At 41.8% G+C, this 14,831-nt stretch overlaps 2 protein-coding genes across 4 annotated transcripts in view; one reads left to right on the top strand and one right to left on the bottom strand.

Annotated features, from left to right (window-relative positions):
* Positions 1-10,803: 10,803 nt before the first annotated feature.
* Positions 10,804-13,154, bottom strand: FBXO48 (F-box protein 48). Its single transcript, XM_062573462.1, has 3 exons — positions 13,073-13,154; positions 12,524-12,879; positions 10,804-11,225 (listed from the first exon to the last, which is right to left on the bottom strand). Exons 2-3 carry the CDS (start codon positions 12,827-12,829, stop codon positions 11,064-11,066), a joined length of 468 nt encoding a protein of 155 aa, XP_062429446.1. The 5' UTR covers positions 12,830-12,879; positions 13,073-13,154; the 3' UTR covers positions 10,804-11,063.
* A 206-nt stretch (positions 13,155-13,360) lies between these two features.
* Positions 13,361-14,831, top strand: part of APLF (aprataxin and PNKP like factor) — a 34,633-nt gene continuing 33,162 nt past the window's right edge. For all 3 annotated transcript variants that reach the window (XM_062571403.1, XM_062571402.1, XM_062571400.1), the window contains exon 1: positions 13,361-13,464. In XM_062571403.1, coding sequence (XP_062427387.1) covers positions 13,372-13,464 — 93 coding nt within the window. In that variant the 5' untranslated portion in view covers positions 13,361-13,371. The remainder of the gene's footprint in view (positions 13,465-14,831) is intronic.

Below are 14,831 nucleotides of genomic sequence, written 5' to 3'. Positions count from 1 at the left end.
TTCTCCCTGGTGTTCAGGGAACACCTCCCACTGATTCATCAAACCTGTCCTGTCATGCAAGATCTTTCTGGTAACTTAGTTGTATGAATAATTTTCCCGGTAAATGAACTGTGCCTTGGTCTGCTGGACCATCCTAGTGATGATGCACTTGGGTCGATAGGCTATGAGCACAACAGAGAGAGCTAGAAATACACAATAGATCACTTCGTGGGCCTATGAGGAAGCCAAAATAAAAACTTTTTCCTCCCCCGCCCTGCACTGGGAGGAGAAAGGAAATGGATTTCCCATTTCCAGTTCACAGAGTCAGAAAGCAGTTCATCTGGAAGAGATCTGGAGGGATCTGAGCTAATATGCGTGAAGGTCCTTTGCCTACCACCCTCTAGCAACATCACCATAATACAGGTGCTCTTCTTTGTTGCTTAGGGAACTTGCAGAAAGTGTGTTCATGTCACGGTGATGGAATTTCACTTTGGTCCCAAATACCTGGCCATGAGCAGGCAGCCTTGTTCTGCACCCCCATGCAGAGTCCCACTGACTCTGGTGAGCCTCTTTATGGGTGTAGGCGCCAGTCAGTGCACTGTGATGAGATCTGGACTTCACGGAATTCTCCTAGCACAAACAAGAAACTTCTAGGACCTTAAACTAGCATCATAGCTCCAGTTGCCCTTTATATTCTGTTTCTACCTCACCTGCATCCCTAATTACTTTGTTTATGGAGATAATATCCATTGGGCCTCTGCTTTTTTTTTCCTTCCCAAAATACTTGTTTGGCGTTGCAGGCCTTGGCGTGTTTGTGACCTCGGTGCTGCAGCACAGGGAGTATTGGCCATCTGATTAACCCAGCAGCTTATCTGTCACTCTGAATTAAATGGGTGATTTTTGGGGAAGAAACACGGCCTTCTTGTCCCTAGGGCTGAATCTGGGAAAGTCTCTTTAAGTGGGGTAGCATACCACATTCATGAACTAGTTTAGGTAAAGGTGCAGAGTTTTGTTCCTTAATAAGTTGGGTTTCATCCTGGAAATAACATAGAAAACACAGCTGTGCGGAGGCAGCAAGCTGGCAAAGACAGAACTATTCGTTGTCATGTCCATTTAAGATATCCTGAGGAAATCAGCTTTTAACAGGCATTTCCTGTACCTCACAGAAGCTGACAGGATCACTGAAGCCTGGTCCGTCACTCTGAGAAAGGAAGCCTCATGGCGAAGAGATATACTGTTTGCTCAGCCCTGTTTTCTTGATAATTGTTTTGTGGTTTTTGTTCATTTTTACTTCAGAGCTCGGTAACCGAAAAATACTCTATAGCACAGGAAAGTGAAAAAACAGAAACTCACCCCGGCTTGGCAAAAGGGAGAAGCAACTGCCAATTTTTAGTAGAACTAACAATTTCTATTTGCCCTTGACCTTGTCATTTTCCCCTGGACCCAGTCAGAGGCACAGCTATCCGCATGTGAGTGGTATTTTATCTGGTAGGTGATGCTAGTCAGTGTATTTGTGGAGGAATGCTTGTACTAGATTATAGCTATGATCTCTAACCTCATAGATGATTCTTTTAAAGGTCTGTCACAAGGGTTTGTGGGTGTCCGTCTGCTTCTTGGAGGAAATAGGGTGAATGGAAGTGTACATGTGATGCCACCTTACCTGTATTTCCTGCCATAAATGCTCTTATCAGACTGAAACTGCTACTGGAAGTGATCCAAACTACTCTTCCTTTCAGTCAGGATTTCACACATTTCATGACATCAATAGAGTAATTTCATATTATTTCTAGCTCCAGATTCCAAGGTGAATATAATCTGGTCTATTTTCAGAACAGGATTAGAAAGGAAAAAAAAAAAAAAAAAAAAAGAATTTCTGTGAGGCCCAGCCTTTCTCTTTTTAGGATGAGGGATCACAATGACGAGTAGACCTCTCTCTCTGAAAAGCTCTTCAGGAGAGGTGAATTGAGGATCACTGTTATTGTAGGGTTTTTTGAAACTCTATTTCCTTTCTCTGTGCTTTTGGGTATCTAAATAGGTGTCTAAATGCCACCAGTAGTTCAACCTGAAGAATCGTGCATGAGACACTGGAATTGAGTAGGGAAGGTAATTTGGAAGAAAGGAACTGGAGCTGAAGCAAGCTGATGAGGGCTACTGTAATAGACCTCTATCTGTGACAGAAACAGAGGGCTAGTTTAACTTCAGTAAAGTTTCCACAGATACCAAGTATATCTTGTCCAAGGGAAATAAAACAACTACAATTGTATCATAGATTATGAGGCCAATCTAGGCATTTAGAAATCGTGCAAGAGGTGTTTCATGTATATTGAATACCAGAACAAAAGAAGAGATAGCAGGCACAGTACAAAGAATTACTAATCTAAACAGAAGAAAAAAAGTGTAAACCTTTGCATACCATGCTTCCTCCATTTGTTTTCAGCCTCTTACTGTTTAAATCAAACTTCTACATGCTCAGCAAATACTAAATCAACATTAATTCCTTTTCTACTTCCAACATGGCTTAATCTTTTGTCTTAGACTAAGAGACAGTAAATGAAACCATTGAGGATGAGAACTGTACTTATACTGTACAATTATTGTATGGTAACATCTCCTATAAAGATCTTCTTACATTAGTATTTGACTTGCTACGTCTTAAGTTCAGCAGTTTTCTTTCTCTTGGAGTACTGGCAGAGTGCTTACAACGGTCAGATTTTCAGGCATTTTTATTAAACAAGTGCTTGTAAAAGTGCACGTGCACATGGTTTAAAAAATGAAACAAAGCAAACCACACATTACCGGGGGGGAAAAAAAATCCAGAAGGAGTGCCACAGTGTAACAAGCTGTCAGCCACAGGTGTTGCTTTTTGTGAGCCATTAAGCCCCCCAGGTGGAAGCGGTTCTGTCTTAATGTGTTTCTAGCAGTGGTTTTCAAGAGCATTTTGTTTTTTCTTTGCTATAGTCTTTATGCTTCTGGGGTAAGGTTAATAGTGTTTTTTTGTTGCTAAATGTTATTTTTGTGCAGTTTCTGCAATAATTTGTCTTTGTTTTCTCTTTCAAAGAGTAGCTAACAGAAAATGTTAAAGGCTTACTGAGGATGCTTTCTAATAGTATGAAAATTGTTTTTTGAGGCAACTTTAAAATTTGTTAATATATACAAAGAGGGGAAAAGTAGCTTACGCTTCTGAGGTGTGATCTGATTTGTTCTGTTAAATCTTTTTCTACGTAAAGTTTTTGTTTGTTCTCATGCTGCGATATTGCAGGTAATGCTTTGATGTGGTCGTATTGTTTCTGGTTTTGTTTTAAATGTCGCTTCAGTCAAATGTCAGATAACAATTCTTGTTCTCCTTAATCCTCTCTCAAATTCTTCAGAAGCTTTTAAAGGTTGTTTTAAGCCTAACTGATCTGCTTCACGGGGAACTGAATAAACTCTTTGTAACATGCATCCGTATGTCCTGAGTTTCAGGCTTGAGTAACACCAAAAATAAGAAGCCTGGAAACTCTCCTTAGAAATCCTTTTTGCTACTGGGGAGTTGCCCAGAAATATTTTAATAGTGTTTTGTTTCTAAGCTTGTTCCCTTTGAAACCACAGGACAATACAGGAGTAAACTTCAAAAATGAAATGAGTAGATCTAAGTCCTCTGCTGGTTGTTGGAAGCTGGTATTTCTTTGAGTGCCTTTGTAGTCTGGAAAAACGTGTGTCTGGTTTGTGAACTGTAGGCTTCTCACTGACGTACAGGGTTTTGACAGCAGTAAGTGTGAACTTCTGGGTGTAACAGAAGGCTTGAAGCTGGGCTCTTAACTTCTCTCTAGCTTTCTTGTGGGCTAACGGGGGCATGAGCGTTCTAGTCCTCTCTTCTCAGAAGCCACTTGTCTTCAAGGAATGTTTGATAGCTGTGTGTGCCATGCAAGGAGCAGTTAGAAGTTCTTCAGCATACCTAGCTGTATTGTTTCTAGTTAAATGTTCTATGTTCCTTTTGTTCTAGAGTAAATAGAAGCAGAAAATACATGGATTTGCATGTTAATAGTATTACACAATATGCTAAGTGGTTCTCCTAGAAAGCCAGGATAAAAAGAAGTGCAAGGCTGTTTGCATGGCCTCTGTTTGGAATGACTTTTTCGGATTATAGAAATATATATATTGCTTATTTATATATCTAGCCTGTGTGCTGAGCAGCACTCAGTGGAAAAGGTGTCATGTGCTGGCACCTTTCACGTCAGGAGAACTTAGCCATACTACTTGTGGACCAATGTCAACAGTGAATGAGAAATCTCTGACTTTCTATCCTCTTCTGTGCTACCCATGAACATCTATTTTGCAACTCAATTATGATTCTTCCTGTTTTATTTGTGTGATACTGAAGAATGACAGGACAACTTAAAAAGCAGATGGTAGAGGCAGGTTTGGAGTTCTGAACTACCAAACACTAGTGCTTTTCCAGGTGATTTTGCTTGCCTAAAGCTCATGGCTTGACTGTTCAAAGTGAGTCTCATGGTATCATGAAACCTCCATAATGCTTCCACCTGGCCTCAGTAATTGCTGGATTGAAGCCTAAGTAAGAAAGGGTTTTTTTGACTAAAGTAAAAGCATGTTAGTTGGTAAATACATCTGTAAAAGTGTTCATTGGTAAATACAGAATAGCTTCAGCATGGGAACCAGACTTAGTTGCCCTGGTAGGTTTGCAAAATGAATATGGAAAGGAGCCAGCATGCAGCCATCTGTATTTATCATTTATTTTTTTGTGATGGATGATAATATAACAAGTCTGAATCTGATACATGAAAAACAATTTGAACCTGATTACTTCATCACTTTTTAAAATTATATTTCACTTTAGGAACTGATTTACTTCTGAAAACCACGGATGGGTTATCTGAAAGCTGAGCAAACAGTTCTTTTGTATGTTTTCTGTGAGGCTTCCTGAAATAGAACTCCTGGCTTGCCTTTACAATGACTCCCTCCTGCTTGCCTTGGATTAGAAGGTAAAACGTTCTGCTCTGCATTTAGAAGCAAAATTGTGTCTTTCTAGTCTTTGTTTCTGGTTCTTGTAGATGTGATAATTCTTCTGCAGCCTCTCTGCCTCCTCCTTGAAGACAGTAACAAAATCAACACAAGGTATTTTTGAATAATATGAACTGGATTTTGTTTTTTATCAGTTATCTGACAGTCCTGTGACAGTTTTCTGATTGATAAAAGGAAATATTTCACCACATTGATGCATCAGTGGCAAAATAAGATTGAGGTGTGTCGTCTTTTTTTCCTTAATATTTTCACTTAAAGGCAGACTCTCTATTCATTTGCATCTTCTGTTTCCCCTATCTCCTCTCTTCCTCTTTCTCCCTTCTTAGAAAATTTTCGTCAAAATAGCTCTAATCTGAGCCCGTGAAAAGGGCAAAGAAAGCTTGCGGCTATATTTTTAAGCATCCTGTAGCGAAATCCAGATGCCTGAATGCAAGTCTAATGGCGTTTTTAGATGTCTTGCCACACATTACTTGGCCTTTCTCTAGAACAGCAGAAGTTTCCTCTGGTGTTTTTCTAGCTCTGTGGCACCTATGGATGTTCTGGATACTTCCTAGGCATTTACTGATGTTTGTCTCTCTATTTAAGCATTTGAATAGGACCTAAAATTATCTCCAGGTACCTGTGTTGATAACATAGTTGTATGTTAGAATGATCCTAAAGAGCAGTATAATTTAGTGACAAAACTGACTGCACTAGTCAGCTTTTTTAATATAGCTTTATTTTTGAACATTATCTAGCAGACAATCACAGTAGATGAAACTTGTGGCATGTTTCTGTTGGTTAGACTGTCAAATGGACTTATTACTATCTTCTTGCAAGACCTGCTTGTTCGGATTTCCTACTTAAACCTCGTAGGAGCTTTGCTTTCTAACATTATGAAGGAAAAATAGTGGAAGCTATTTAAAATAGTCCCTCAAATTAATAGCTGAGTAGAGTTCTTGTGCAGATATCCTCAAGAATAGTTTACTCCCTGTAAGATAATGCTGTTCCATGATTTTTTTTTTTTTTGCTTTGCTTTGCTTTTCTCTGCTTTTCTGTTAAAGGCTCAAGGTGGCTAGTTTGCTTGTTTGAAGCTTTCCATTTGTTTCCAGCTCATTCAGGCTATACCTCTGAAGGTGAATCCTTAAGTAGCTGAATGCATCTTGTGGTCTTTTGCATTTGGTGTTCGGATATCATTGAGATGGTTGCAACACTATCTAGTGCCGGGGCTAATATGTTATTACACAGCCTATAGACTCCTGTGGCTTCTGGAGAAGTTTGTGTGTGAACTTCCCCTAATTACGTGTCTGGCATCCCTCCAACAAAACGGCCTGTGCAGTAGGCCCCGGTACTGAGCAAACTGTTTCTCCTTTGACCCTTATGTTTTTTTTAAAGACAATACTTTAAAACCACGATGTTGGAGTTCTACCAATATCTTTAAATATGGATCCAAAAAAAGCTAAACTTGGTACCTGATTTGCATGCTGTTGCAGGTCTACCTTCTCCCCTTCTCCCCCCCCCCCCCCCTCAGTTTGTAACCCAGAGCTGTTGAAGATTGGCAGCAGTGATGAACAAGACAATTCTGAGGAGTTAAAAAAGACTGCAAGTAACTGCATGAAGAATATCCTGGTATATAGAACAGTCATCTTGGTGTGTGTTTTTTTTTTTTTTTTTTTTTTTTTTTTTTTTTTTTTTTTTTTTGTCTTGGTAAGACCCATGGGACCTTCAAGTTTTGCTCTCCCTCTGCAACCCAGAGTTGTGGCTTGGGTTTGTTGGTTTACCAAAACAGTGGCAGTGGTACTAGCTCTGAGGCCTGAAAAAGTAGCAATTCTTAGCATCGTGCTTGTACTCAAAGCTGCGGGTCAGCAGCAGCTTCTAAATATAGCAGGTGCTTTCTTCGCTGTTTTTTTGAAATAGCCTTTTCTGAATGACCTATAGGCTGAGAAGTAACCTCAAAATGCCAAGGTGTCCTCAGGAGTCTTAAATACCTTTCTCCGGCTTCATTGCAAAGCCGTAGCTCAAGACTGGGGTCAGCTGCCTCTGATCGCTGAGAGCTGACAGAAGCATAGTGAGGGCATGCTGATGGGTGGATTTGGGACATAACTGTTGTCTTCAGTTGGGAGACCTATCGTGTGGGGACTTAGAGATGAATGGGATACAGACATGAAATGTTATTGCCTGCCTATTGAGAAGAACATTTCTCTTGTTCAAATTCTCTTTAACATTTGAATGATCTAATGACGAAAATTGTGTGATGATGAGCAGCACTGTGCTTTCCTTCTCATTTAGTCTGACTCTTAATGCCAGTGCCTTTTAAGCCATATCCTGGGTTGTGATGAAATAAAGCCACACCGCGAGTCCCTCCCTCCCCTCCCTCCAGAAATTGAGCACTGCGGTACTGAGCAGGCATGGAGGAGGTTCAAAAACCACTAGCGTTCTGGAAATGCAAAAATAAAATTCTTACTTCTGGGGACCCCAGCTTGGGCTTCAGTGCTGGGCATTTTGAGGTCAAGCTGTGTGCAGCAGTTTGGGACATTTTGGGCAGCTGAAAAACTTTGAGACTCTCTTTTCAACCCAGAAGCTTAAGTGCTTTTGAGCAAGCGTCATACAGTTAGTGAGTGGGGTGCGAGGGAAGCAGCTGTATGCCACACCAAATTCACGTACTCTCTCAGAAAGCCTTGTTCTTGAGAAAGACGAGAGGGCAGGAAGGTGAAGGGCAATAAGGATGTGTGGCTACCGGGATGCCCGAGTGATGGTGTCTCAGCCATCTTTCAGTAACCGAAAAAGGGGAAAAAGTGGCAGTGTCAAAATGGTGTATGAATATCTAGGGGCAGTAGGTGGGGTATACCATAGTAAAACTTTCCACTTCCTCAAAAGTGGCAGGATAGCTTGATATTGAAGCAAAACGGGACCTTCTATCAGCCGTCTAGGTGCGAGGATAAGTGACGTGGGTCCTAAGGCAGGAGGTGGGTTTTGTATATGTGACCTTAGTTTCTGAGGACACTATGTGGGGAAAGACAGCTAAGCGTTACTGCTAATTTTAGCACTGGTATGTTCTTCCTACTGCTGGCACTTCAAAATTTTTCTTGCAGCTGGAAGGGGAAAGAGACGGGCCCAGACCAGCTGGTGGTGTAGAAAATACTGCTATTCAGAGATGGGGAAGCTGCTGGGGTGTGACAAAGCTGCTGGAAATCTGAATGTGTTCAATGGGAAGAAAGCATGTTCAGCCTGTAATAGAACTGAGAGACTGAGTAGGTGGTAACAAGGAAGGGGGGGGGGGGAAATAGACCAAAACTGATGAAGTGAAATCTCCAGAGGGAATTAAAACCCTTAAAGGAGGGGCTGAGGCAGGGGGGATGCTTTATTTTCATGAGAACTTGTATTTAAATGGTTTTCTTTCAAAGAATAGATTTCCATGAGGAATTTTCACCACTCCTACCTCAGTTTAGAGATCCAGGCCTTGTGTCTAACTGCGTAGCTGGGAGTTTAACCCCTCGGGTGATTAAAGATGGCCACCTGATCTGGACAGAGTTGCAGAGGCGTGACAGATGCGGGTCTCTCTCAGCCCATGGAAGAATGGGGAGAAGATACTGCAAAGTGTACACTGAAACAAGCCTGCATCAGGACTTAAGAAAAATAATTTTTCTATTTAGAAATGGTGTCCTGAGAGACAAACTTACAGCTGATGAGTAGGAAAGGGGCAAAAAGAGGTGATTAAACAGCTGAGAATTAAAAAGATTGGAGGTAATCTAGAGAGACTGGGCAAGGAGAAAGATGAGGGATTAGACTCATTGTGCACTTCTGCTGTCTTTATGTTTAATAAAATGGGCACTCAGGTGATGATTTACTATTTTCCTCATTAATTTAAATGTAACCTTTTTTATTTCTGACTCTCTTAAAGTAAGGTTATAAAATAATGTGAGCAGAGAGTAAGGCAGCATCTTCAGTGGAAAACTGTTGTATGTGGGTTTTGTCTTTTTTTGGGGGGGGGGGGGCTAGCTGGATATTAATAGGTATTCTGCTCTAAAGCTATGAAGGAAGCAGTGTTAGCAGTTCACTGAACTTTGTGCCACGCCCGCTATACTTAGCAGTAGTCTTTACTCTGAGTTACTCTTCAGCCGCATTTGGGGGAAGGGTTATAGTTCAAGCTTTAGTGAACTATGAGCATTGCTTCCATTACAAAGACCAACGTAAGACCTTAGCAACAGCATCATCTTTTTTTGGCTGTTAAGAGAGAGGTCGTTCATCTTCAAAAGCTAGTGCAATGGGGGTCCTGATCCTGGGACTAATATTTATAGATAAGGAATGTATTGCAGAAGTATAAAAGAAAAAGCTATCATTATCATATATCGTACAGTGTTGTTGACAAGAAAGCTATCTCAACTTATAGCTACTTACCAAGTAGAAAGCGTACTGCTAGTAATGAACCTAACCCCCTATTTTAATGGGGGGGAAAATGTAGGAAGTTGAGGGAGATGGATGGATTTTATTGAAATCTGAATGCTACAAACTAGGAAGGGTATCAAATAAAATGTTGTTCTTGGAAGCATTTTATTTCCAAAAAATTTCCAACTTCACTTGGCTTTTCTGTCCTTCCTTGGCCTGTAGATATCAGCAGCTGGAAACAAACAGCCTGAGAGCCCAGCTGCTTACAAGGAGGAGGATGGTTTCACTAAATATTCAGCAATGGCTAAATAGCCATGAGAAAATAAAATTCACTTAAGCTGAATGTGAGTATAAACACCACTGCCACCAGCCAAAAAAAAGCCTTACTGGAACTTAGCCAAGAATACCACAGTATGCCTTTCCAGAGCAGAACTGCTCTACTGCTCCATCTAGTGTTGTTGGGCTACATTAAAAGAGAGGCTGAATTTTGTTTTTAAGTAGACTCTACATCCAACAAGGGCCTGGATAGTGCCATTTAACCTAATGTTCACAGTGGGACGCTCCTGCTTATATATTGCTGGTAAGTGTTTTGCCAAAGTCCACAGAAAGTAATTTGAAATCAGTTCATATTCACAGATCGGTGACTGAGTCTTGCAGGCAATGAAATACATAAAGCAATAAGCTGTCTTCCCACCATTTTGTAGTTACTGTTTCTCTTTAGTGCGAAGTGTAGCTCGGTAAAGGTGGCATTCATAACAAATTGTAACGATTGGTTTTCTAGTCCTTTTTTACGTTGACTAATGTGATAGGGATCTACCTCTCTTATTAGCAGGATTTTTAAGTCAGTGTCAAAAATCAGTGGCTATAGTGTAAGTCTGAGATGGGCAATCATAACGTCAAAAAAACCTGATTGTCTCCAAGTGTGCTGAAACCACCCAAGACAATGCAGCTTTGTGTATTTTTGTAGTCAGAATGTGAATTATGTTTAATGTGTTAAAATTATGTTTTATTTCCTATTCAGATACCTGTTCAGGCAAATGACAAAAATGTATGGCTAATGGCAGAGGCTGCCTGTTCTGTGGCTGCTTCAGTCTTGTCCACCGCCTCACTCTAAGTCTTAATCCAGAAAGTTCATGGCTGGCATGGCAAAGCAGTGGAAGTGTCTCGCTGATGAATACCAGTTCCTCAATATGCAGAGCTTTAGGAAGGACCCTTCTGAAGGCTCTGTCACTTGAGACAAAATGGGTGAAGTTAAGCTATTCCTGAAGTGGCTGTCTACTGTTTTTTTTCCTTTTTTTTTTCCTGGTGTATGGATTTGTTTCTCCCCCACCCTTCTCTTCTAGACTCTCATTAATGTGCTGCTGAATTAATACATTTCATTCAAGTCAAACAGTTTCTAAAATTTTTTTTCAAAAAAGTGCAAATTGAAAGTACAATCCACATAAACATCTGTTTAACAATATAGATAATTTACAATATAAAATTAAAATATCTAGGTTTACGTAGAATTTTACAAAAAGTCAATCTGATAAAGTGCAAGTAAAAAAAAAGTCATGTAAATATATCTTTCTCTGAGAAGCTTTCACTGCATGTTTGCAAATACAAGTAATTTAAAGGGCAAAATATTTACAGTTTGGCAGTCTGTCATGTGTGAGTTGTTGATGCTGGTTCTTGCAACTTAAGAACCTTATACTATTTTCTCATCTCTCTAGTTCTGCTTCCAGGATTTCTCCCCAAGTATCAACATCCATTGGATACATGCTTTTCTCTGGCAAGCTGCTGCGTGAATGAACGTTACTATATTTCCCGCTGAGCCATTCTTGCTTGACTTTGCTTTTCCAATAGTTTCTCAGTAATGTGATCTGATGGAAAAACAGACAGCTAAAATCCTGAAAATAAATGGATTTGAGTTGTATTCAATACAAATGTCTTGCGTTGGAACTGGGAGAACTGAAGGGTAATGCCAGAAAAAGGATTTGGGATGTGGATATCTATATCCTAAGACCAGAAAGGCATGCCACTGATGAGAAGCAGCCCTTTGTCTATTTATGTGGTTTTTTTTGCCCTAAGATAGGTTGAGAATAACTTCTTGCCTCAAAGAGGGTGAAGATGATGGGGAAATAACTCTTGCCCGTTTGTAATGCAGGCTGGTTGAATTCTTCTATTCAGCTAAACTTTTAGTGCAAGAGTATGTTGACCTGGTGCGTTTACTGCTTCTACCTCAAATCCCTCTTCAAAAGAGAAAAACAGTGCAGAGAGCTTTGGAAACTACTGTATGAGAAGAGGAAAGCCCTTGCATTTGATAACATTTTCAAATCCCAGAGGAGTGGTGCTGTTGCTTGCTTCGGAAGAGGGCAACCACTCCCTCCTCAAGGCTTTGCCTCATACCAAAACACTTCTCCTAAAAGGTAAGAGTCTAGAAGGAGTCTGCATTTTTTTTTTCTTCTCCCCCTTCTGCCCTGCCTTGAGACACACCAACTAAAATGAGGTGGAGATCTTTCTCTTGCTAGTTCAGAGGAGTGTCTGAACCCATTTCTTTTCCGATCTACTTCAGTTTGCAGACAGGACTCAGTGATGGAGCTTCCAGCATGTTTAGCTCCTGGTCGTTCAGAGCAGCTGTAACCCCAAATTCCTGCTCCTGAGTGCATGTGGCTCAACATGTGCTGAGGTAAAGCCATCTAGAATGAACCCCAGGAACTCATCCTTCCCAAGTAGAATTATTCCAGTGAAATACTACTAGAGAACATTAGAAGGGGTATGTTGTTTTTTTCTCTCTCCTGCCTCCATATTAGGATATGGCCTTTTTTCTGTAATAGGGCTATTCAACCTTTCTGATGTGATGGCAAGACCTCAGTTTTGATGCTGTACAAGCCAGCTTGCCTGCTCTCTGGGAGGGGATGCTTCTGACAGCTTGAGGATTAAACAGAACTTGTTAGGCAGGCCAAATGTGGTTTTAGATAGGCAACAAAATAGCCTTACGCTTATTTCTTTGCATATTTAACCAGATTTCCAGTTCAATTTCTCTACTGAACTACACCAATTAATATGTGGTTCTCCAAACACTTGTCACTGATCTTGAACAGATTTTTTCTATATACTTCTATTGTTAATCCCCAAAACTATTCAGTTGCCAACACTTAGTCATTCACGTTAAATTTACCTTCCATGAATATCCATTTAGTCGATCGTAATCAATCTCTCGTTGACAGACAGCCCTTACGGTTAAACAGTGACTTCTCCACAAACAGTCATTATTCTCAATAGCATGATTCCAGCTCTTACATGTCATCGCTGCGTTACACAGGCTCTGAATGTCAAGTTCATTGAAGATTTGAAAGCAGACTTCTGGAGGCAAAAGTGCTACAAAGTCATCTTGACTTTCTCTTTTTTTCTTGTCCAGAGGAAGAACTGCTGGTTCCTCAGAGGAAGCAAATGACTGTTTATTCCTCTTGGGCGTTTTCTGCATACTTTTGAGTTCTTGTTAAACTAGATCAGTAAGCCTGAGTGATGAAAGCACTGCAAAACAATCAACGAACACCCTGCATTACGGCTGCCTAAACGAAATTACCGCTATTGTCTTGGTGACATAATTAACGTGTCGTCGGCTCGTCATCAAGGCTTTAAGTTGGCCTTTCCGAGCACTTCATGTTTAATAGCTGTTCTTCTCCACCACCATCGCCCCCTTCCCCCTTCCTCAGCCCCGCGGTACCTGACCGCGCGCCGCCGGTTTCCGTTGGTTTTTAAATGCCTCCGCCATGAGCAGCGGGTGTTGTTGACAGCCCAAGCCGGGCTCCGCTGTGCGCATGCGTCGCCGGAGGGAGGAGGGGGGAGGTGGCGCGGGGCATGCTGGGACTCGTAGTCCGCCCCGCCGTGGGCTGTTGTGGGGAGCGGCGGCGCTGAGAGACTGCAACTTCCGGGACACTGGGGGGGGGGAAGGCGGGGCTCCGGGGATTTAAACGCCAACGGCGGCTGTGTCTGCGTGCGGGGCGGGGCGGGGCGCGCCATGCCATGGCTGCGGTGCGGTTAGCCCCGGCGGACGGGGGCTGCTCTGTGGCCCTGCCGCCCGGGGAGACCGTGCTGGGAAGAGGCCCCCTGCTCGGAGTAAGTGCGGGGCGGAGCGGGCGGGGTGCCTGCGCCGAGCCGCCCCCTCGGTGTCCCCCCAGCGGCGGGGTCGTTGCTCCTCTCGGGCCCTTTCTCGTAGTTTCCGTTGATTTGTGCGTCACGAGAAGTCACGGTTATTTTCAAAACAAGGAGGTGGAAATTCTTGCCTTTAAAAAGCAGCGCTGGGTAAATGCGATCTTCCCGCATTTGTCCGCTATCGAAGAGCCAAACTAATGTCCTCTTCCTGTATTCTTTCAGACATTTCAATTATTTTTATATCAAAAAAAAAAAAAAAATCATGTAGCTCCTGACCAGTGTTGCACGATACTACTGCTGCCTCTTCTTTTCACTGGTGTCCTGCAAAGACTCCTGAGGTTAACGGCTAGGGGCAGGGACAGGAAAACGTATGGGTCGATACGGTCATTCGTCCCCTGAAGGGCTCTTCCGTGGGACATGGGAATGAGCTGACAAGGAGGTCAGAGAGAAGGGATTTCCTGTTTATTACTAAGGAAGCAATAATATAGGCAGGTGAAAAAATTTTTCTCACACACTGTCTGGAAAGATGATGGAATGATAAAGTTGGTTATGTCTGCAGTCCTACTCAAAAGTCTAGGGGCTTCTGGCAAGTAGGTATCCAGTAAATCTGTAGAATAAGGGTAGTGGGATGTGGCAGGTTCAGATAAAACGCTGTAAATATCACAGGTGTCACAGCAAAGTACTAAAGCAAAGGAGGTTCTGAGTTTGTGTGCGCGCTTCTCTAGGACTGTAATACTGGTTTCTGCTTAGCTGATGTTTGTTATAACCTGAATCAGGTTTTTCAAAGTGATTAAAAAGAAGAAAATTCGCCTTATTCTTTTGGTCTACTACACTATCCTGATAACGCAAGAGTAAGAGCATCTTTTATTTTTTTTCTTTATTTCTGCAATTAATGTCGTGCCAGTGATGATACGGCCTATAATTCAGAGGGTTTTTCTACCCTATCGAATCTTTAATTTAAAAATCTTGCTGACTTACTGTTTCCCTGGTGATCGTACATTTCTTTCACTCCTCCTCTTTGGAACGTGACTGTGATTAACTTCTACATGCGCTCTTGCTGTGCCTTGTATCTTCGTCAAGCCGCAAGAGCAGCATCCTCATGTGCTGTATTATACAAACTTAGGAATTCTGTATATTTGTGCTGGCACACAAAGAGGAGCAGACACTGCAGATTTTAGTATGTAGTTTATATTCTCCACTTTCTGCCTCCAAGCAGAAGTGAAAGTCCTCTAGAGGAAGCAGGCATCCTCAGATACGGGTTCTGGATGTTGTGGGACAGTTTGTGCGGCAGAAGTACGCTTCCTATTGCCACGCACATCAGCTATCCCCTT

Source organism: Rhea pennata, chromosome 3 (genome assembly GCF_028389875.1).
Source record: "Rhea pennata isolate bPtePen1 chromosome 3, bPtePen1.pri, whole genome shotgun sequence".
Classification (NCBI taxonomy): domain Eukaryota; kingdom Metazoa; phylum Chordata; class Aves; order Rheiformes; family Rheidae; genus Rhea; species Rhea pennata.
The sequence above is the reverse complement of the archived record's forward strand: the minus strand, read 5'-3'. Positions and strand labels throughout refer to the sequence as shown.

What these genes read in the sequence shown, in the direction of transcription:
- FBXO48 (XM_062573462.1), bottom strand. Translation starts at nt 12,829, where the DNA reads ATGCAGAAAACGCCCAAGAGGAATAAACAGTCATTTGCTTCCTCTGAG. An exon ending in TAAATGGATATTCATGGAAG is followed by an intron (nt 11,226 to 12,523) that starts GTAAATTTAACG and finishes TTTTTCCATCAG; the next exon opens with ATCACATTACTGAGAAACTA.